General features: G+C 39.2%; 1 protein-coding gene across 7 annotated transcripts in view; it reads right to left on the minus strand.

The window, feature by feature from the left end:
* Window positions 1-22,363, minus strand: part of ABI2 (abl interactor 2) — a 60,088-nt gene that overhangs the window by 25,539 nt on the left and 12,186 nt on the right. For all 7 annotated transcript variants that reach the window (XM_063317971.1, XM_063317970.1, XM_063317974.1 and 4 more), the window contains exons 2-3: window positions 3,878-4,045; window positions 2,269-2,445 (exon numbers count right to left, since the gene is read on the minus strand). In XM_063317971.1, coding sequence (XP_063174041.1) covers window positions 2,269-2,445; window positions 3,878-4,045 — 345 coding nt within the window. The remainder of the gene's footprint in view (window positions 1-2,268; window positions 2,446-3,877; window positions 4,046-22,363) is intronic.

Below are 22,363 nucleotides of genomic sequence, written 5' to 3' on the forward strand. Positions count from 1 at the left end.
GCCACACAAATGTATAAAAGGACACAGCTGCTTTAATAAATCAAAAAGAGGTTCTTTATACATGGTTCCATATATTCTGAAGCACCTCTTTTGAAGGGATTTTTTCAGCTATAAGGGATTTGCTATTTATCCATTCTTCCATTGCTAAGCCTATTAAATATTCTGATGAACTATATACTCCTGCCCATGTATAGACTCAATTACAAAGTTAAACTTAAATTACAATCCTTTAATTAACTTCATTTGCTTAAAAAAGCCTGGCAGCTTGTGACCCAATAGGGCTTTACAGCACTTCAGATTTCAAGAGAAAAAGATGCTTTGGAGCACACACGTCTCTCAGCAGCTCCTTGAACCAGGGTTCTCAAACAGTGGGTTGGGTCCCCATGGGAGGGGGGCCACAGGTATCACAAGTAACTTAGAGATTGGGCACAATTTCTGTTTAAAACCTGACTGGCCTTGCATAGGTAGAGCAGGGCACTGTCAAAACTTGTTCTGACTATATTGTTTTCCACAAATAATTTTTATTTCTAAGTATTTTTATTCTGATCTACTTATAGCATCCATATTACAGAATAATTAAATTAAATGCATGTATATCCTCTCAGAATTAGGTTTTATCTGGTCATTAGCTCCACGATTCATTATCACCATCTTGGAGGTAGGGGCAGTGACTGAATTGCATTTTATCCATCAGCACAAGAGAGACTGTTGGCAGAGCAGATTTCCCTTTCCTGTGTGCAGCAATCCACACACTCCTTAATTTGCTCTAGAACATTGGAGAACATTCCAGAACAGATTTGGAGGATACAAGGAGGGACGGGAATGAACTGTTGATAACGGATAGAGCTCATGATTACCAAAGATGATATAAAATGGCTATGTATTTTTGTTGTTGTTGTTCTTACATACTAAGCTTGCATTTTAAACATTCTCTTTCAGATAGTGCAAACAAACATACACACATTTGATATTGCTGTTTGTCTCCATGATGGTTATATTGAAAGAAAAACAAACTAAAGATGGTATCCCATAAATCAAAGGTGCTGTGTTATTTCTACAGTCCAAATGTAAATATGTGTAACTGCTACATTAACTTTAACTCTGTATTTGGTTTATAAAACCTAAAGACATGATAACTGTAAGAAAAATAACTATAATGTATTTGATGCATCATCTTCACAATAGGATTGTCACATGCATGCAATTTTTAGAAAATTCACTAATGTTTAAAGTGAGAAAGGTTATTATGCACTTTCAAAATAGTTCTACTGTATATTATAATCAACATGGTAAATGTTTTCACTGAAGAATGATGGATTACAGATTTAAATATATTTCAAATTCAACATGCTTCACTGAAGAACTTGAATCATTGCATTCTGGACTGTGAAGTAATGAGTAATATATGTAGTTCAAGAAGAACCACACAGACAAATGCATTTCTTCACAAGTTAAATAATTTTCCAGAAAATACCACTTCATATTATTTTGTCATTTCTGCTACTATGCTGACTAAAAATGCTGCAGGTGTTGTTCCTTTTCACATTACTTTTTCCCTTCTCAGTGGTATTTTCACAACTTTTAATTACTTCATATATTTTAAGTTTGCATTTCAGAGAAGCCATGCAAGAAAATGAACAAACTTTACACATGCAATTAAATGTGTAACTACACAGTGCATGCATACAAATTTAATATGCAATTCTATCTGTAATTTAGCAACATTTAAATCATACTGTAAGTGTTGTTAGAGCCACATACCCAGTGGAGCCTAGATATTTTTCGGGTTATCTTACTTTTCTGTTTTAAAAGGATACTCAAAGATTAGCCCCTTAATTTTGCTTATTACACAAGTCTGGAATTAACTGAGTCTAGAATCAAGAGAGTAGGCAGCAGACAAATCCAAGTAATAAATATAAATAAACAATGGCTTCATCTAGGGAAAGATTAATGTCATGCTTGCAATGGTATTGTAACAAGATTTTAGTTCACAAGCAAACAGAAAAGGGAAAGTAAGTATTATATTGTCAGTCAGTACTGTTTGATAACCAAATCAAAATCAAGAGAAGGGCACCAAATGAATTCTATTTTATTTTATTTTTTGCTTATTGAGAGACAAAGAACAATACAGGGTCAATAAGATAAAAGGTAGGAAAAACCATGCCATTAATTGGAGAATGCAAGGAAGCCTGTCCACACAAACATTTTTGCATTCTCAAAATATACAGGCAGATTAATACATTTGAATTATTTCATCTTACCACTTACCTTTACCCCATGTCCAATATCATCAAGAATTGTATAATCAATAGGTTTCCTGATATAACGAACAGGTCGCTCCAAGTTGGCTGGTGCAATGATTTTGTGAGTTCTTGAAGTGTTTTTGTTTGTAGTCAAGATGCCAATTTCTCTTCTAGCCACTTTTTCCTTGTGTATATCAACTGTCTGCAGGCATAATGAATATAAACATAGTAGTGATTTTTTAAAATAATCATTAACAATCATTAAACAAAACAGCATAATTAATACAATTTTTACATATCTTATTTGTTTCAATATAATAAAACATTTTTTATTATTTCATACAAAAACTTTTGGGATATACAGAATAGCCCTTATACTAGGTTTCCTTGACATTAAGTCCAGTCGTGTCCAACTCTAGGGGGCGGTGCTCATCTCCGTTTCAAAGCCGAAGAGCTGGCGTTTGTCCGTAGACAGTTCCGTGGCCGGCATGACTACACGGAACGCCGTTACCTGCCCGCTGAAGCGGTACCTATTAATCTACTCACATTTGCATGTTTTCGAACTGCTAGGTTGGTAGGAGCTGGGACTAGCAACGGGAGCTCACCCCGTCACGCGGATTCGAACCGCCGACCTTCCGATCGGCAAGCTCAGCAGCTCAGCGGTTTAACCCGCAGCGCCACCGCATCCCTATTATCAGCCCTTATACTAATGCTATATTATTAAGTAACGAAAGAAAAAGGCATACCCTTTTAAAATACTAATGACAATGATAATTGATAATGGTGACATACAGTACACGTTCATAAAAGTTACATTTTCCTCCAAATAATACATTAACCTTCCATGTGAGAAAAAGTCACATGGTAAGTGAAAGAGATATTCCTTCTAGAAACATGAGCTACGTCCATGTCCAAGAATCTTCCCCTTGATGGTCTCTAGAAAACCTATAGATCATTCTATATGATGAATTCCTTCTGTACATTTATCTCCTTGTATTATAAATACCTAAAACTACTGCTCTCTAAGATCATTACAAAAAATTAGCATTAGATACAACTGTGCAAAACATACTACCTCCACTGTACTATCCAGTATGGACTTCCTGGAATGAAAGGAATGATTTGATGTCATACTTGGTAATATTGCTTTTATCTCACTGTGAAACATGGTATCATGGAAAAGAGTTATCATGGGATTATCTTTTCAGGATCTTTCTAGAAAAACTTCTATTGCTGCAGGTCCCAATAACTAAATGAACTCATTGCCATAACTGATCATTTTGAGAAACTGGAATTAAAATTCTTAGCAAAAAAAAAAAGGAAAATACTTTTATACAGCACTTATTGTAATAATCATACATTTCAAGTCTGAATTTTACATTGTAAAGCTGGTTAATGAAGACATTTTTTATTCAATGTAGGGCCGATGAACTTGACATTTCAAGTTGTTCTTATTATTCAAGGTTCTAGAAGTTTTGAAAGAGCACATATTTTATTTCCTGCAAGAAAAATAGATTATTTTTCCCTAAAAACTAAAGAACAGCAGACTGAATCTGCCTACATGAAACAGTTCGGTATTATTCAATGTATTACACTAAGCCTTAAATATAAAGTGAGTAAATATGTTATCTTACTTGTGAAATGTGGTTGATTGAAGATTCCATGCGCCTAAGCTGGGATGCCTGGATATCCAGCATCTGCAGAACATTATTGGCCAAAGTGTTGATCAGATAGGCTACACTAGCTAAGGACTGAGTTGTGTATGCTTTGGTTTCTTCTAGGGCTCGTTGTTTATCTGCTGACTAAAGAAAAAATAATAATCAGAACTTTACATTTTTCATATAAATTATGAAACTTTGAGTATTCTGTGCATCTGCCAACATTTTAAACCAATACAAACAGTATAGTCATTTCTCACAATTCCTTTCCTAGGTCAAATTGTTCTTTCATTATATAAATTGCTGGCAAAGTCATCAGTAAAGTTGAGGAAAGATCAAAGAACTGGGCTGAAGGAAAAACTGCCTAATATATGTGATAAGCAATAAACACAATCATGCAACCATGGTGAAATGTCCAAATCAACAAACAGTTCTTCAGAATGGTCTGCAAATCTTCACAAAGCCCTTTTAACATATACAAAATCCATACATGCAGGCAATTTACTAGATGTTTCTGAACTTGCTCATAGTTTTGTAGATTAATTTATTGATTACCAAAAACATGTTAGGAGTTTCACACCTCTAATTTATTTCAAATCATTTATGAAAAAGTAACAAATGTAATATTAATCATGCCCAGTAATTCTAAGCAACCACTAATTCATTAAAATGCAAAAAATTATCTATTCAGATGCTATTAAGAACTAGTCATAGATCTAGTATTGTTCATAGTCCAAAAAAAAAAAAAGCATTCTTGTTTTTTCAGTTCCCAAATTATTTCACAATTTACATAAGGAAGGAGTATTAGGTATGTTTGCCGCCTTGAGTTATTTATAAAAATAATAAAGGCGGGATATAAAATAAAATTTAAACATGAATTTTAAAAATGCATTACTGTAGTAAAAAATGCATGCAATGAACATGAATTTGAGTAAACTCCAGGAGATGGTGGAGGACAGGAAGGCCTGGTGTGCTGTGATCCATGGGGTCACAAGTCAGGCACAACTTAATGACTGAATTAATTTTTTTAATGCTGTCTACACTTGGAAAAGAGGCAACTTCAATGGTCTCTGAATTTAAATTAAAGTAAGCAATTTTCTGCCCTTTTTTAATCTGTCAAGGTTTTAATCTTAATATTTGCACTGCCATATTAGGTTTATTTAGCTTTGCTGAGAGTTTCAAATCTTTAATATTTTTGAGCCTCTATTTTTAACTGATATATCATTTTTTATTCTCTGTTTTTAGTGTATATCATCTTAAATCTACTTATGTAAAGTTTAACATAACTTATAAAATTACAATGCCCATCTTTTCGATAACTGACCCCATCAGCAAGAAGGCACTGATTCCAGTGCATGATTATACTTCCACTTTAACCAAAGTCAAGTGTAGTGTACTGAATAAAACAAAGTATCATCACACTAAACAGGCTCACCCAGCATGAAGGCCCAATGCTTACATATTTATTACATCTTTCCTTCTCAGATCTACCATTCCAATCAGTGCCAGATATACATAATCAATAAACCAGCACTCTAGCATATTTAAGAAGACCAGCATATTTAATTCAGCAAAAAGCTAATACAGTATTGTAGAAATATTTCAATTTGAAGCTGTTAATTTGCTTTATAAAGTAACTGGTAAAAGCAGTTTTGGCAACGGACGTAGTTTCATTGTTTAGCAGTTCCTTTTAATAAAAAGCCAAAAGGATGACCATCTGGCTGTATAATTATAATACACTGATTTTATCACCAACAACTGGAGGATTTTGGTTTCATCTGTTGCATCTAACAGTATCCATTCGCTAATAGAAAGGAATATATTTTCCCCCTGACAGCACCATACTCAAAGCACTTTTCCAAATCTACTCTTGGTGGTCAAAAATAATTGTTGAAACATTTATAGCCTCCTCCCTCTGCAAATTCTGGATCATTTATATACTTTCAATTGGACTACATCTCCCATTTCCCAGCTAATTAATACTGAATAGTGTCAGCTGTAATCCAGCACAACTGGAGAGCATCAAATTAAGGACTGTTTTCAAGAAATAAAAATAATCTGATTTTATAAAAGTTTTACACATACAACATCATGATATGTGATTATTTTCCTGAAGTACAAGAGGCATCACTATTAGGAGAAATGCCCTAATTGTGAAAGTCCTTAATATGCAGGGGTTTATACAGAATATCATTAAGTAAATAGAGATAAGAAAAAAATAAGCCAAAAAATTGTCCAACAATTTCTTGTGACATGAAGACTTACAGAACACTGAAAAATGTCAAAACTGGGAGGGAGAGTCAATAAAAATACAGTGAAAGAAACAGAAGAACTAGGGACAGGGTGCATAGCAATCAAATCACTTGTTTGTAATAATCAGGGAAAATCTGAAGTATCCTATTTTATTTATTGATCTTTCAAAGGTGCTTTTCAGGAGGGGGGATGGATGGAGATTGTAGCAATTTGCTTCCCAGAGATCTCTCATCCCACTCTAAACCATCCCAATAAAAACAGACAGTTTTGAGATTTGAGGGTACTCTTAAAATTCAATAAAAAGCCAAAATATTATATCACCAAAATCTGGGCATTTTGCTAACAAATTTAAGAAGCACAATTTCTCAATGCAGGCGGGGGTATAAATAGGAAATTGAAGGGCTACTGATATGTTAGAATTCGTTCTTCATTGAGGGCCAACTAAGTAGCTTCCATTTGTATGAGATTTTCATAAATTGCACATTAACAGATAAAATCAATCATAATAACAACTGTATCATATTAGATTTCTACAAGCTCAGTCATACATTTTACATAACTGGTACAAACTGTAGCAAAATAAGCAATAATCTTCATCACGAGATTTCAATATGTATTATAGCAGGGGCAATGGAAATACTCTTGTCTTGTTAGGACTTTTATTGTTTTAATTACAGTTTATTGTTACAAATTATTGTACAAATTATTGTTTAAATATTGGGGAAACACGAAAATAACATTTAGCAATGTCAAAACTCACTTTAAAAAAAATCCTGTATGGGAGTAAGAGACCTAGATATAATTCCAGCAAATTACCAGTGCTTTTACTAATTTCATATTTTTTTGCAAAGCAAACACGAACATTCCCTAAACTAGAGTGTAATACCAAAGTTCTTCTGGGCAAATTAAAGACTGATCACTTTTAATGTACTCTCAGTATTAAACTACCCCTAATGTGTTTGTCATAATAAAAATACTCTCAACGTAAAATATTTTAATATAATATTCTAACATGGAAAGATGGAGAAATTCCCTTCTTCTTACAGAGGGCTGGCCCCTAAATAAACAATACTAGCTCCTTAAAAACATGTATCAGAATCTAGAACTTGGAAACAATATTCACATCTTTAAAAATAGTTCATTATATTATCTGACTTTGACAATGATGAAAATAAATAGTCTTCCACAAAACCACTGGCCATATGCCAGAGACAAGAATATCTTTGAATCAGGAAGTTAGAAAAGGCAGATTTCCTACAAGAGGTTACATTACAGAAGATAACCCTCTCAAAAAAGCTATAGTGTGGTTTTGAGGTGAAAATCTGCCTTCCCCAGTCCAGATTGCATTAGCAAGGGTTTCTTCTCTTTTACCCATTTTGCCCTAGAAATGCTGCATAGCTTACTTAATTATCTTAATTTTATTTTTTAAAAATCACAGGTTCAACTAGTGTTCTATTTGTTTATTCTTGTTTTTCTAAAATGGTATCAATGAAAATGTGCTTATAGTCAATTCCATGCCTATCATTTGCTGGGAAAAGCTATAGAACTTCTTCAGAACTCTCCAGTTGTACCATAAGATTTTATTATTAAGAATGCTAATACAATTTGCATGTTTTAAAAACTCAATTAAAATAAAAATACCCTGCCACTGATCAAATTGCCAATCTAATTGCCTACAGACACCTTCCCTGATGCCTATCAATCTCCTTGCATAAACTCCCTTACTTGTGTTTTTTTTAAATGAAAAAATGGAATATGGCAAAATGAAATATAATTATATAATATTATATATAAAAAGTTAGACAGCTGTGGCCCAGTCTTTTCTTTGGAAAAGTACATAATTGTCCGGGGAGGAGAGAGAGAATGCAAACTGAGGAAGTAGTTACTAGCCATTGTGGCTATGGGGAGTGGGCAGAGAGACAGTTCTCTTTTGATCAGTGATTTTTTGTAATTTGCCCAGCTGATAAAAAGAAGAAAGAAGATCGTGAAAGCCTAAGAACTATCTCCCCCAATATATGGAATATTTGCCAGAAATTAGATTCTTAATTTCTAAAGATGAATATACAATTATCACATGTATAATCTAACCCTTTTTACTGCATGGAAGAAACAACAGGGTTATCATTGGTCTGGAGAAAATGGAAATGTTTTCTTTTTTGTCATACTGCTTTCTTATCGTAACACTTCACTATCCAGACTGAATGTAAATTGTCTAAAACAAGTCATCTTTACTGTTGCAATAATGTTATCAAGTACACAATATCCAGATAAACTCTGACAAAAAATATTAATGTGTTAACTGTCAGCAAAGTAATTAAAATTAAGAATTCATCTTCCCTAGATTGCATATTATCAGCTGAATAGCACTAGATATATTGAAACTGAAGCAGGGAAAAACTGTTATTTAACTATCATTTACTGCTCAAAATACTAATAAAACTAGAACAGGCTACAGTGATTAAGGTTCTTGGAAGCACAATGCATGGGCAAATGTACATAATCAAGAATACTGACAATCCAAACAAAAAGTTAGCTTATTTGACTAATAATTCAAATGCTTGCTGGTATTAGTTTTTACTCTGAGGATATAATTCATGAACACTACAAAAGAATTATTTAACTGAAAAAGAATACATTTCTAACAATTACTCACACTTCCCTTTTTGTACAAAAGTTATTTATAAAGATAGATGCCATCCTTGATCATGCTGTTTTCAATGAAAACCCCCCCCCAGCAAATCTCTTGTATTTTCATGTAGTATGGCCAGCTAAGTTAATATTGATTTACTTATAAACAGTGAAACATAGCACTCAGAAAATTAAATATTGAATTGTACTTCTCTTCTTGTGGGAGGAGAAATCTGGATTCATATTAGAACTAGTGACTGACTCAATTTAAAATGTATGACCCACCAGATTTTACTGAATTTTTTTTTAACTTTTGAGGAATAGTTCAAAGATGAATTGATCAACATAGGATGTACACTGTTTTTGTATTTTAACCATGACTGACTGCTAATTGTTATTTTGAGTTATTTTCTGTCAATTTACAGAATGCTTATATATTATTTGAAATAATAATCACATCTAATTTCATCAGGTACAAGTAGTGAGCAACCAATAATTACAGTTTCCTGCAAGCCTGCTGTCCAATAAAAAATATTTACGCATTTGTCAAACATGACAAATTACAGCATAAGTTACATTTTCCTACATGGAAGGAACCTCTATCTATGAGATTTCTAGGACAACACAATTTCAGGCATTCTGCTCATCACTTCAGATAGAGTACTCCTACTTTTAATTTTTTTACAATGTGGAATCACGCACTTCAGAAGTATACCTTCTGCTTGGATGCAGAATTTAGATATAATTGATATGTAACAATAGCAATTACAATGGAAGAAAACATTACATTTACACCAAATATTATCTTTCAAGCAAACTGTTAATTCACGCCTGTGCGACCTCTCTTACCCCATTGAACCCAAAACTCCCCGTGAAAGAGGATTAAAAGACGTCTAGAGTGCCGCTGAAGGAAGTCAAAGACCGAATCCAACCGAACACTAGTTAGAGCCGCTATTAAGGCCTACCTGGTGGCGATAAGAGCAGCGAAGCGCCAATACTTCTCCACCCTTATTTCATCCACAGAATGCCGCCCAATGGCCCTGTTTAAAATCACTCAATCCCTTTTGGGGATGGTGGGCCCATTGACCCACCTACAGGGCCATGCAAAGGAGTTTTCAGAGCATCTGCAGGATAAAATCGCTCGGATCCGCTCTACACTAAATTCCAAGCATGAGGCATGGTCCGTGGAGATACAAGGGAGCAGACTTACCTAGTTATCTGGGAAAAGTTTGATCCTGTTGGACCCGAGGAAGTGGACAGGATCCTCCGGACAGTAATGCTACCACTAGACCCATGTCCCTCCTGGCTGGTGAAAGCAGCTCAGGAGGTGACATGTGGATGGGTCCAGGCGATGGTTAATATATCCTTGGATGTAGGGAGGGGGTGTTTCCATCTGTCTTTAAGGAGGCGTTGGTACAGCCCCTCCTCAAGAAACCATTGCTGGACCCTACTGTATTGGACAATTTTCGTCCCATCTCCCACCTCCCCTTTTTGGGGAAAGTGGTTGAGAAAGTGGTGGCATTACAGCTCCAGAGGGTTCTGGATGAAATGGATTATCTAGACCCTTTTCAGTCAGGTTTCAGGCCCGGATATGGGATGGAAACGGCATTGGTTGCACATATGGATGATCTCTGGCGGGAGTGGGATGGAGGCAGTGCATCCATCCTTGCTCTTCTTGATCTCTCAGCGGCTTTCGATATCATCGACCATGGTATCCTTTGGGGGCGGCTCAGGGAGTTGGGGGTGGGTGGCGTGGTTTTGTGCTGGTTCACCTCCTTCCTCCAGGGCCAGTCCCAGTCGGTGGTGATGGGGGGGAGAGATCTAACCCTCGAGCCCTCCATTGTGGGGTGCCACAGGGTTCGGTTCTCTCTCCTCTCCTATTCAACATCTACATGAAACCACTGGGTGAGATCATCCGTCACCATGGGATGAGGTATCGTCAGTATACAGGCCTCTTATGGTAAAAAAATTAACATTGAAGGAGAGGAAATCATGATACTGAAGGACATACCACTGAAAATACTTAAAAAGAGAAGAGAATACTTTTTTTCTTACTGATGTCTTAAAAAGAAATAAAATTCCCTTCAGATGGGAAATTCTGGAGGGAGTTAATGTTATGTTTAAACAACGAAGATACAAATTGAATACTATCTCAAAAGGGCAGGAATTTCTTAAAAAACATAAAGATCTGGAAACAGATGCAGAGGGGAGTGACAGATTTAAAAGTAAAGAAAGTAAAGTGTCTAGATTCTGAAGACCCCAGTGTAGAAGAATTAGCTTCTAGCTCTAAAGAGTTTACAATACTTCTCTCAAATGAATGAAGGAAAATGCCTCTCCTGGAACATAAATGGAGTCAACTCCCCAGTTAAAAGGAAAAAAGTTTTTCATTATTTATATAAATTGAAACAAGATATTATATGTCTTCAGGAAACGCACATTGCTAAAAAAGATGATAAATATTTGATAAACAAGAAATTAGGAAATGAATTTATAGCAGCAAGTAAAAACAAAAACAAATGGAATTGTAATATATGCAAAGTCTCATTTAAACTCTAAATTGGTAAGTGCTGACAAAAATGGAAGATATATAATAATAGAAGTGGAACTGCCAAGCCTTAAAGTATTAGTGGTTGGAGTATATGCCCCGAATGATAATCAGAAAAAAATTTATCAAAATTTACTTAATGTACTTTCTGAACTACCCTATAATAATTGGATTATGATGGGAGATTGGAATGGGGTTACTTTACCTATCATTGATAGAAAGTCTGAACAACAAATTTAAAAAAAATCAAGGAAAATTACCTCAGTCTTTTTTTGATATGACCAATTTGGCTATTGTAGATTCCTGGAGACATAAAAATGGCTTGGCCAGAGATTATACCTTCTACTCAGATAGATTCAAATCATTCTCCAGGATTGATATGATATGGCTATCTAAAAATCTGGCAAATAAAATCTCTGATGTAACAACCATCCCCAGATCCTTCTCAGACCACAACCCAATTCAATTGAGCATAAAACTCCACCCAAAAAATTATAGGTGGAGATTAAATGAAACCTTGCTGAGAAATAAAGAATTTATAGAAGATTGCAAAAAGAAACTAAAGGAATTCTTTGAATGGAATCTAAATAAAGAAGTAAGTATTGGTACTGTGTGGGATACTAGTAAGGCCTATATGAGAGGGTTCTTTATGTATCAAAATAGGTGTTTGAAAAGGAAAGCAAAACAAAAAACTCAAATAATTTTAGATCAAATTAAGTTAAAAGAAAAAGAGCTCCAATTAAAGCCATCTGATGAGGAAATAAATAGCCAAATAAAAATTTTGCAACAACAATTAAAAATACTTACAACAGATGAAATTGAAAGGAAACTGAGATATATCAAACAAAGAAACTTCGAACGTGCTAATAAAGCAGGTAAATGGTTGGCATATAAATTAAGAAAAGATAAGGGGAAAAAAACCATTACCAAAATCAGTATGCTGATGATACTCAGTTGTATATCTCCATCCCAGGTGAAGTAAGTGATGCTGTGACTGCCCTCTCCAGGTGCCTGGAGGCTGTGGGGGTCTGGATGGGGAACAACAGGCTTCAGCTGAACCCTGCTAAGACGGAGTGACTGTGGGTTAAGGGCTCTTCCGTATCCAGGACTTTGTCATCTTTGGTTCTGGATGGGGTTGCACTGCCCCAGACAGACCCTGTCATGAGTACTGATGGTGAGCAGGAGGGGGCCTCTATCCAGGGGGGGAAACGCATGCGTAGTACTGAGGAATTAAGCAGCCATTCAAAGAGACACAGATCAGACCCGCCTTAACTTTTGGGGTTTATCTGTCTGGGTTTTTCTCACGCTTCTTCAGTTTGTTAGGATTTTCTGTCTTATGTAGCAGTAATAAACACTAGAGATGTATTCCTCATCTCAGCGTGATTCCTGACTGTTAGGATACCAATCCTAACGCACTCCTACTCCCATTGAAAGAGGGAGGAACAAAGAAAAACAAAGGAGAGACATTTGGGGAAATGTCTTCGGAAAACCAGGAAATTCGGCAAGCCATCCAACAATTGGCAGCAGCCCTGCAACACCACCAACAAGTAGATCTCCAGATCAACACATTACAAGCAGCTATGCTACTGCAGTTACAACAACCAGCTCCGGTTAACCCACAACCGGTGCCAGCAGCAGCAGCAGCAGCTCCGCCAGTAGTCTTGAGATCCCAGGGCAGTCTACCAGAGAAGTTTGGAGGAGAAGCAGGACAGTTGAGAACTTTTCTCACACAGTGCACAATGTTTTTCGACAGCAGACCGGCAGAGTTTCCCACAGACAGAACCAGAGTCACCTTCATTTTAAGTCTGCTAAAGGGCCCAGCAGCCAAATGGGCTATTCCCATGGTGGAGAACAACGACCCGATTCTCAACGACTACCAGAATTTTCTGGCAGGGTTCCGAGCACACTTTGACGACCTGATCAGAGAGGTCACTGCCAGCCGGGAAATTTGGAAGCTCAAGCAAGGCAACGAGAGAGTGGGAAACTACATTGCTGATTTCAAGCTGTTAGCAGGAGATCTGGACTGGAATGAGAGTGCCTTGAAAGACCAATTCAAACAGGGGCTGGATGAAGAAATTAAAAATGAATTAGTGTGCCAGGGAACACCAGCTACCCTAGAAGGTTTATATCAGTTGTCTATGGTCATAGATGCCAGGCTAGAAGAGCTCAGACAGATGCAACCGAGGAGAGGCAGGGGCCTCAGGGCGCTTCCAGGATTTCCAACTCTCTCCGCAGCATCTCCTTACTCAGGACCAGAGGAGCCGATGCAGGTCGGGGAGAGCAGGAGGCTTATTTCCGAGGCTGAGAGACAGAGAAGGAGAGAGAGAGCCCTCTGTTTCTACTGCAGAGTCCAGGGGCACATGGTGAGAGCTTGCCCAGTGAGAAGCCAAGCAAATTCTGTAAGAGCCCCAGGGCAAGCAGCTGAACCAAGAGCCACCTCCGCCTCTACTTCCAACCAGGGAAACTCCATCGGTCTCCCTCCACAGAGCTCAGCAGGGAGAACATCAATCAATTAAGAAGGGCTCATTCCGAGGATTCCAGGCAATCCTTTTACTACTTATCAGTCATAATGCACGTAAACCCAGAGCACCAGGTCAAGCTAGAGGCCCTCGTGGATTCCAGAGCTTCCACCAATTTTATTGATGTACAAACTGTACAAGACTTCAACATCCCAACCATAGAATTGCCACGCCCCACAGAAGTGGAGACCATTGATGGCCAGCCCCTCAAGGCAGGGCCGATTAGAAGGTTCACAGAACCTTTACAACTAACAACGGAAGACCACACTGAGTGGATCCAACTTTATGTTACGGCATCACTTAATGTGCCTATAGTCCTGGGCACACCTTGGCTGAAGATCCGCAACCCATTGTTGAACTGGACTATGGGAGCAATCTCCTTCCCAGCTAAGGAATGCCAGCACCACAAGATTCAAGCTGCTCTCCTCTCTCCAGCAACCAACAAAGCCACGGAAGCGGGGGGGGGGGGCAGTTGCCAGCCAAGTATGCAGATTTCACAGACGTTTTCAGCGAACAAGAGGCCACAGCACTACCCCCCATAGGGACTGTGATTGCACCATTGAGTTGATACCAGGAGCCAAGATTCCAGCAAGGAAACAATATCCCATGTCCCCCAAGGAACTAGCCACCTTAAAGGATTACTTGGATTCTAATCTCCAAAAGGGTTTCATCCGACCATCCACTTCCCCAGCGTCTGCTCCTACCTTCTTTGTACCAAAGAAGCCTGACCCGTTGGCACCGGCAAACCAGGAGGCACCCATGAGAGTGGTGCATGATTTCAGTTCCCTCAATAAACTCACGATAAAAGAAAATTATCCCCTCCCGCTAATATCTGATCTGCTGGATCGCTTACAGAAAGCACGCATTTTTACTAGGTTGGACCTCAGGAATGCGTACAATCTGATCTGGATGAAAGAGGGGCATGAATATCTGGCTGCCTTCGATACCAGGTTTGGTAAATTTGAGTACCTTGTTTTGCCCTTTGGCTTGTCTAATGCAGGAGCCATGTTTTCCTGATTTATGAATCAAATTTTCTCTGATTTACTAGATAAGTATCTGGTCATTTATCTAGATGACATATTAATATTCTCTGACGATGCTACAACTCATGTAACCCATGTACGTAACATCTTACAAAGATTGAGAGAGAACAAGCTGTTCGCCAAGCTAGAGAAGTGTGCCTTCGATTTAACTGAATTACATTTCCTGGCTAATATCAACAGAAGGCATATCCATGGATCCTTCTAAGGTCCAGGCAATTCTCTCTTGGCAACCCCCCCCCCCCGAAATGTGAAAGAGGTACAAAGATTTCTAGGGTTTTGCAATTTTTACAGGAGATTCATAAATAAATTTAGTGACAGGGCTAAACTCCTCACACAACTTTTGAAGAAAGGGTCAAAATTCATTTGGGGGGAGAGAGAGCAAGCAGCCTTCCAAGAATTTAAGCAACTCTTTGCATCCCAGCCGCTTTTAAAGCACCCTGATCCCACGAAGCAATTCATAATGCATTCAGATGCTTCCGATATTGCCACTGGGGCAGTGTTATTGCAATATACAAACAAAACCGAGAATACATTGCTTCCTTGTGCCTTTTTTCACGCATGCTCTCACCAGCAGAGAGAAACTATGATGTTTTTAACAAGGAGTTGCTAGCAATTAAAGCAGCATTTCAAGAGTGGAGGCACTGGCTAGAAGGTGCAACCTTTCCTGTGAAAGTTTGCACTGATCACAGGAATTTACAGCTTCTACAAAACACCAGATCCCTCACCCCATGCCAAATCGGATGGAGCCAGGTTTTCTCCCATTTCAATTTTGTTATTTCTTATGTTCCTGGGGCGCAGAACTGTTTGGCAGATGCCCTGTCTCGATCTATTCAGGCAACCCCCGCTACTCACCCAGGAGGTACAGGCTACTATATTACAACCTCACAACTTTCAGCAGTCTATGAGGGGGAACCAGACAGAGATTTTAGCAGCAGGCAGACAAGCAGAGGACCTATTTACAAGAGTCAGAGCTCAGCAGCAACAGGACCCGTATGCCAGGGCCAGGATGGATGACCTCCAGAGGGACCCGCAAGACACTGCCTCTCCCTTTAATGTGAAGGCAGGAATCCTCTGGCATAGCGGGCAATTATACATTCCCCCCTCATTGAGGGAAGAAGTACTGAGACTTTGCCATGACCATCAAACAGCAGGCCACGGAGGTGTTTTCAAAACTCTCCATAGAGCTCTGAGAGAGTACTGGTGGCCTAAGATGACTGCAGACATAAAGGGTTATGTTGCTTCTTGTCATACCTGTAGACGAGCCAAGCCTCTCCCAGGGAAGCCAACAGGACACTTGCAACCCCTACCCACCCAACCCCTACCAACCCCTACCCACCCCCAGTAGGCCTTGGGATACAATCTCCATGGACTTCATCACTGATTTACCCCCGGTCCAGGGGCTGACTTCCATACTAGTGGAGGTGGACCTTTTCACTAAAATGGCGCATTTTATTCCTTGCAAGGGCCTCCCATCTGCGCAAGCCACAGCGCAGTTGTTCATGGACCATGTTTTTAGGTATAGAGACATGGTAAATCACTTGGTGAGTGACAGAGGCCCTCAGTTCACTTCCAGGTTCTGGAGGGCCCTTTTCCAGTCATTAGGGGTCCAGATCCACCTATCATCATTGCATCATCCGGCTAGTAACAGGCAAGCTGAGAAAATTAACCAATGGTTACAGCAGTATCTCAGGTGTTACACCACTTATCAGCAAGACAATTGGCCAGCCCTGCTCCCCATGGCAGAATTTACCTATAACAACTCTGTGCAATCCTCTACCAAGATGTCTCCTTTCCAAGCACTCTACGGAGTTAACCCTCGGGTGTTGCCCACCGCCTCCCAGCAGGGAGCTGTTCCAGCCGCGGCTGATTTTCTTAAAGAGCAACAAGCCGCACAGGAGTTGTTAAAGGAGCAGCTGAACAGGGCAAAGAGTGCTTACAAGAGAGCTGCAGATGCTCACAGACAAGAGGGGCCAGCGATTGCGGTAGGAGACAAAGTGTGGCTCCCTACCAAGTTTTTGACCTCTACCAGGCCCTCCAAGAAGTTGGACTCTAAGTTTGTGGGCCCTTTCACTGTGGTACAGCAGATAAATCCAGTGGCTTATCGCTTAAAGCTGCCAGCATCCATGAAAATCCATCCAGTCTTTCACAGAGCCTTGCTAGCCAAGGACCCTCCCCCAAGTGCCTTACGATCGCAACTTCCCCCCCCCACCTCCAGTAATTGGGGAGGGGGAGGAGGAATACAAAGTAGAGGAAATTCTGGACTCTAGGAGGAGGGGAAGGGGCATCCAATATTTAATACACTGGAAAGGGTACCCTGAGGAAGAGCGCACATGGGAAAATGCCAGAGATGTACATGCACCAACGCTGGTTCATCGATTCCATTTTTCCCTCACAAACCCAAGCCTCACACTCTACCAGAGATTCCTCACTTGGCTGAGCAAGCAGAGGAATCCCAAGCAGAGGAGTTCGTAAGTTTGCACCCTCCACACCCGCCTGAAGCCTTGAGACCAGAAACAGAGGAGGAGGGAGAGCCGCAGCCCTCCATCTCAGGCTTGCATTTCCCAAGGGGGAGGGGGGAAGAATCTTCTAATTATCTAGCTATTTCCAGCAGCAGCCACCTGGGCCAGAAGCGTTATCAGACCTGGAGAGCAGCACTGATTCGTCCTTGGAGGAGTTTTCCTTTGAAGAATTTCCATCATTGCCCAGTTCCATGGGAGCTTGGAGGGAGAGATGGGCTCTTATCAGACCTCTGGAAGGGAGGGGGCTGAAATGGAATGTGAATCTGGAGGGGAGGGTGATGTCATGAGTACTGATGGCAAGCAGAAGGGGGCTCTATCCAGGGGGGAAAACGCATGCGTAGTACTGAGGAATTAAGCAGCCATTCAAAGAGACACAGATCAGACCCGCCTTAACTTTTGGGGTTTATCTGTCTGGGTTTTTCCCACGCTTCTTCAGTTTGTTAGGATTTTCTGTCTTATGTAGCAGTAATAAACACTAGAGACCTATTCCTCGTCTCAGCGTGATTCCTGACTGTTAGGACAGACCCGGTGCGTAACTTGGGTGTCCTCTTGGACTCACGGCTCCTGCTCGAAGAGCAGGTGGCAGCCGTGGCCAGGAGGGCCTTTGCGCAGCTTTGTGTTATGCACCAGTTACACCCCTTCCTGGATCGGGAAGCCCTTCAAACGGTCACTCATGCCCTTGTTATCTCCCATATTGACTATTGCTACCCTTGAAGAGTACCCGGAAGCTTCAGCTGGTCCAGAATGCAGCCGCACAGGCTATTTGTGGCGCTCCTAGAAGGGCGCATGTAACACCCTTGCTACGCGAGCTGCACTGGGTACCAGTTTGCTTCCGGGTCCAATTCAAGGTGTTCGTTATCACCTTTAAAGCCCTACATGGCATGGGGCCAGGTTACCTGAGGGACCGCCTCTTCCCTGTTACATCTACCCGCCCCACCCAATCTTGCAGAGAGGGCATGGTGAGGATCCCCTCAGTAAGAGAATTCCATCTGGTGGGGTCCAGGAGGCGGGCCTTCTCTGCAGTAGCGCCCGCCCTTTGGAACATCTTGCCCCTGGAGGTGAGGCTAGCCCCATCGCTCCTGGCCTTTTGGAGAAACTTGAAGATCTGGCTCTGCCAGCTGGCCTGGGGCGGGGAGGAGACAAGTCATGCCTGGAGTTGGCTAGTGCCTTGAAATACCCCTTCCACGTGAAGACTGAATGAGATACATCCATCTGGACTTTATTTTTATTTATATTATTAATAATATGTAATTTTATAATGTATTTATATATTCATTTTTTGTTTTACTGAGTATTTTGTTGTAAACTGCCCAGAGTCCCTCCAGTGGGAGGAGATGGGCAGTGACAAATTTGATTGATTGACTGACTGACTGACTAATAAATAAATAAATAAATAAGAAACCTGCAAGCTTGCATGACTTCTTTGATGCATTTGCATTATTTCACTGATTCAAGAAGACAGCTGAAACTCATACCAGTAACCAGTAATAAAAAGCCACCTCGAGGTGCTAAAAATAGCAGTTGTCTGTTGTGACATTTCCAGCTGTTTTCCTTTTAATGTTATGCAATTATGAATATCTATTGAATATTTATATAACATTAGTATGACTAATATTTTTGTTTTTCTCCCTGTGACATCTACACCTTTAAAAAGAAAAAGAGAGAAGTCACAGTCCACTTACTTCATTTATTTCTTATACCTTCTCTGTACCTCAGACAGAGATACAGATTAGGGTTTCTATACCCTAATAATTCTACAAGCCAACAGTCTCCCTGCCCAAACAGGCCAAGGTGGTTTTCAGCAAAATACAAAATACCCAGGCACTACGGGACTGGGCTTTACAACTACTGTGGGAATGCCTCAAACTACTAGCCCAGCACCTTTAAGAGTATAAAATAGACCTCTGTCCTGCTGTTTTATGCAGAGTATGAAACAATGAGAGTTCTATGAGAAACAACATCCTGGTTTAAATTGATTGCCATTCCTCTCCACAGGGATGGTGGCGAACTAATTAAACTAATCTACCAACAGAGATATCCAAGAGATTCTTAAATGTTCTTGGCTGTTAAAGTTTTGGTCTCTCCTCAAAATGGTGAAATGGAATGTTAAAGCCAGCAAGAAACTACATGAAAGAAAACAGATTAAACCATGGAAACACAGATTATTCTAGGTACAATAAAACACAAATGAAAACATTAACTTATGGCATGGGCAATGCTCTCCACTGTTTTGAGTATTCATCCAGCAAAGCTTTCCCAACAATTAACTATTAAAACAAGTTCTTACTGGAATAATAGTAAAATACTTGGAGACTTTCTGTAAGGTTCTCTGAAGAAAATATTGTCTTCAACTTTATATATTCTAGATCTTTGTGTATCTTGTCTTTTAACAATTAACTAGAGCTTCCAGGGAAAAGACATGCTATAACCAAGACACTAAGAAGATTCTTAGTGTCTTGGTTATAGAGCTAAGAAGATTATTTTCACAGTTCCAAACTATGTAAAGGTTCTAAATATGGAACATTAAAAAGTCCCCATAACCAGTCTCAATACTCTGAAAAAAAAATTGTCAGGCATCTGCTCACTTCAAGGGCTTTAAATATTGGCACTAATAACTTGAACTTGGACTAGAAATGTTTTAGAAGCCAGTGAAGTTTTTGTAAAATTGCTATTCCAATTAGATTATTCTCACAGCAATCTAACCACAAAGCTTTTGCATCATTATCAATGTATACATACAGAACATTAAAGTAACCTAGAGCAGGGACCACTATGATCAGTTATCCGTGTCTATAAACAGTTTGATTGGTGGGCCAATCAAAACTAGCCAAAAGCATTGTTGGGCCTCCTGTAACCTAAGAGTACTTCAAGACTATGCACATGCTCTTTTATGATAAGTGCAATCCCATGCAGGGCAGAGTGCTTACCCAATTCAAGGAGCTGAGATCCAATCTTCCCCAGAGCTACCATCTTTATGAGATGGCTATAATCAGTTTAGTCATGCCACCCAACTACAAATCCCTTGATGACTTCATCAAGTGGTTTGATACAGATGCTCAGAGCCATTTGCAGTAGTGTAGCAAAGAAATATCAGTAATAACATAAAATAAAATATAAAAAATACAAATGTTAAGACAGCACTGAGAACAGAACGAGTAGCCGTGAGCTGAACAGATGTAATTAAAAACCATTTCTAGAATCAAGCTACATAAAGGATGGAGCCACATCATGTGTCCAAATCACAGAGCCAGTCCAGTAAGATCCAAAGCCAAGCATCCAAAGACAGCATATCCAAAGCCAAGCAAAGTATCAAAGAGAACTGTCAGGCCTGCACTTCTTTTGTCCCTGCTCTGGAGCAGGTCCATCTGTCAGGACGACCAAAGGCAATTTCAGAACCAAGCTCTGCCCTGAAACCCCACTGGAAGGATATAATCTATTTCCTCCAAGAATGTCTGAAACTACCACTGTCCCAAGCATCCTGTCCCAAAAAACTGTATTACCACAGCACAACAATGAACTGCGAAAACATGACTTGGAAAAGAATGTCAATTTAATACATTTTCAAAAATCATTATGATGATAAAAGAAGAAACTCCCTAACTTTGTAATACCTCTCACTATATGATTATTTCTATCTAGATGTCAAGACACATAAATTGAAAATTATTTTACTGTTATTTGTGATCCATGTACAAAATATCAGGTATAAGCAAGGCTACAGAAACATCAACAAAATATGCAAAGATGCTATAGGATTAATCAATATATACAGTCCAATTCCCATGCAAATATTGTGGCCAATAATCATCATTCGGGGAAAAAACCAATACTAGAATCAGACCAAACTGGACTTCTGGCTAAGATGACAAAATCCCATCTTGTTCCTCCCTCCCTCTGTGAATTGTTGAAAATCATACCAAAACTGCTTGTTAAAAAAAAAAATTGGCAAGCAGAAACATTTATTAAATTGCTGTCTATTAACTTTGGAATTTTGGAGAGATAACATGCCTTGTCAGCGTAAGAAACAACCCTCCCTGCTGGCTCACCCCCATGGACAGCACTATTTCCTTCAGAGTCAGAAAAACTCTTTTATCAGTTGTTGATCCAACTTCTCAGTGCCAGAGTGTTTGGCTACTTCTGAGGAGGTAACAGTTTTGGCAAGTAGCCCAACTAATTATCAGTGGGGAGACATCCAGGGAGCTATTTTGACACTTGAGTTACTATTCGGAATTGAGCCAAAAGGAGTTATAAATTTTGAGTAGTTGGTTGTGCTGCAGTCAGTAAGTAGGAGGCTTTCAAAATAGGCATTAAAGTGTTTGAAAGAAAATACAGAAAGATTGCATTGCAAAAGATTCAAAAGAGGATAGTAATATAATGTTGGAATCCCCCTCCCCCCCCACAAAAGGATTCAAGAGTCAGTAGTAAAAGACACAACACTGAGAAAACCGTTGGCAGCCTATCAAAACAAACTGGCTCAGGTTCAAGGTCAAATCTCTAAAACGTTTTGTATCTTAAACTTTCCTTATGAAGAAGATGAGCTACCTCTAGTGGCTGTCACAGAGAAATGCTTACTGGGGTTGTTTAATCTGGATCACAGAGAATTTCTAAAAGCTGCTTATCAAATACAAAGTTTAAAATTTTAAACCTTATTGCACCCCAATTCCTGTTTGGGGGAAGGTTTTGCTGGGAATATGACAACAACAACAAAAAAAAAGATAATAATATTTCCATAACTGCCTTCTAGAGTTATTTTAAAAAGCATAAAGAATTCAATCAAATTTGTAACATCAAGAGACAGAGACCCTTTTCCTCCATCCTGCACTTTTCTATTTATCTATTTAAGCGAGGAAATTCTATGATACTGAAGCTACTGCCAATTATCTAAAATGAAGGTCTGAAACCCAAGTTATTACTGAAATAACAGCAATCCTTAAAACTAAAAGGAAGGAAGACTA

The sequence above is a fragment of the Candoia aspera genome, chromosome 1 (assembly GCF_035149785.1).
Source record: "Candoia aspera isolate rCanAsp1 chromosome 1, rCanAsp1.hap2, whole genome shotgun sequence".
Taxonomy (NCBI): domain Eukaryota; kingdom Metazoa; phylum Chordata; class Lepidosauria; order Squamata; family Boidae; genus Candoia; species Candoia aspera.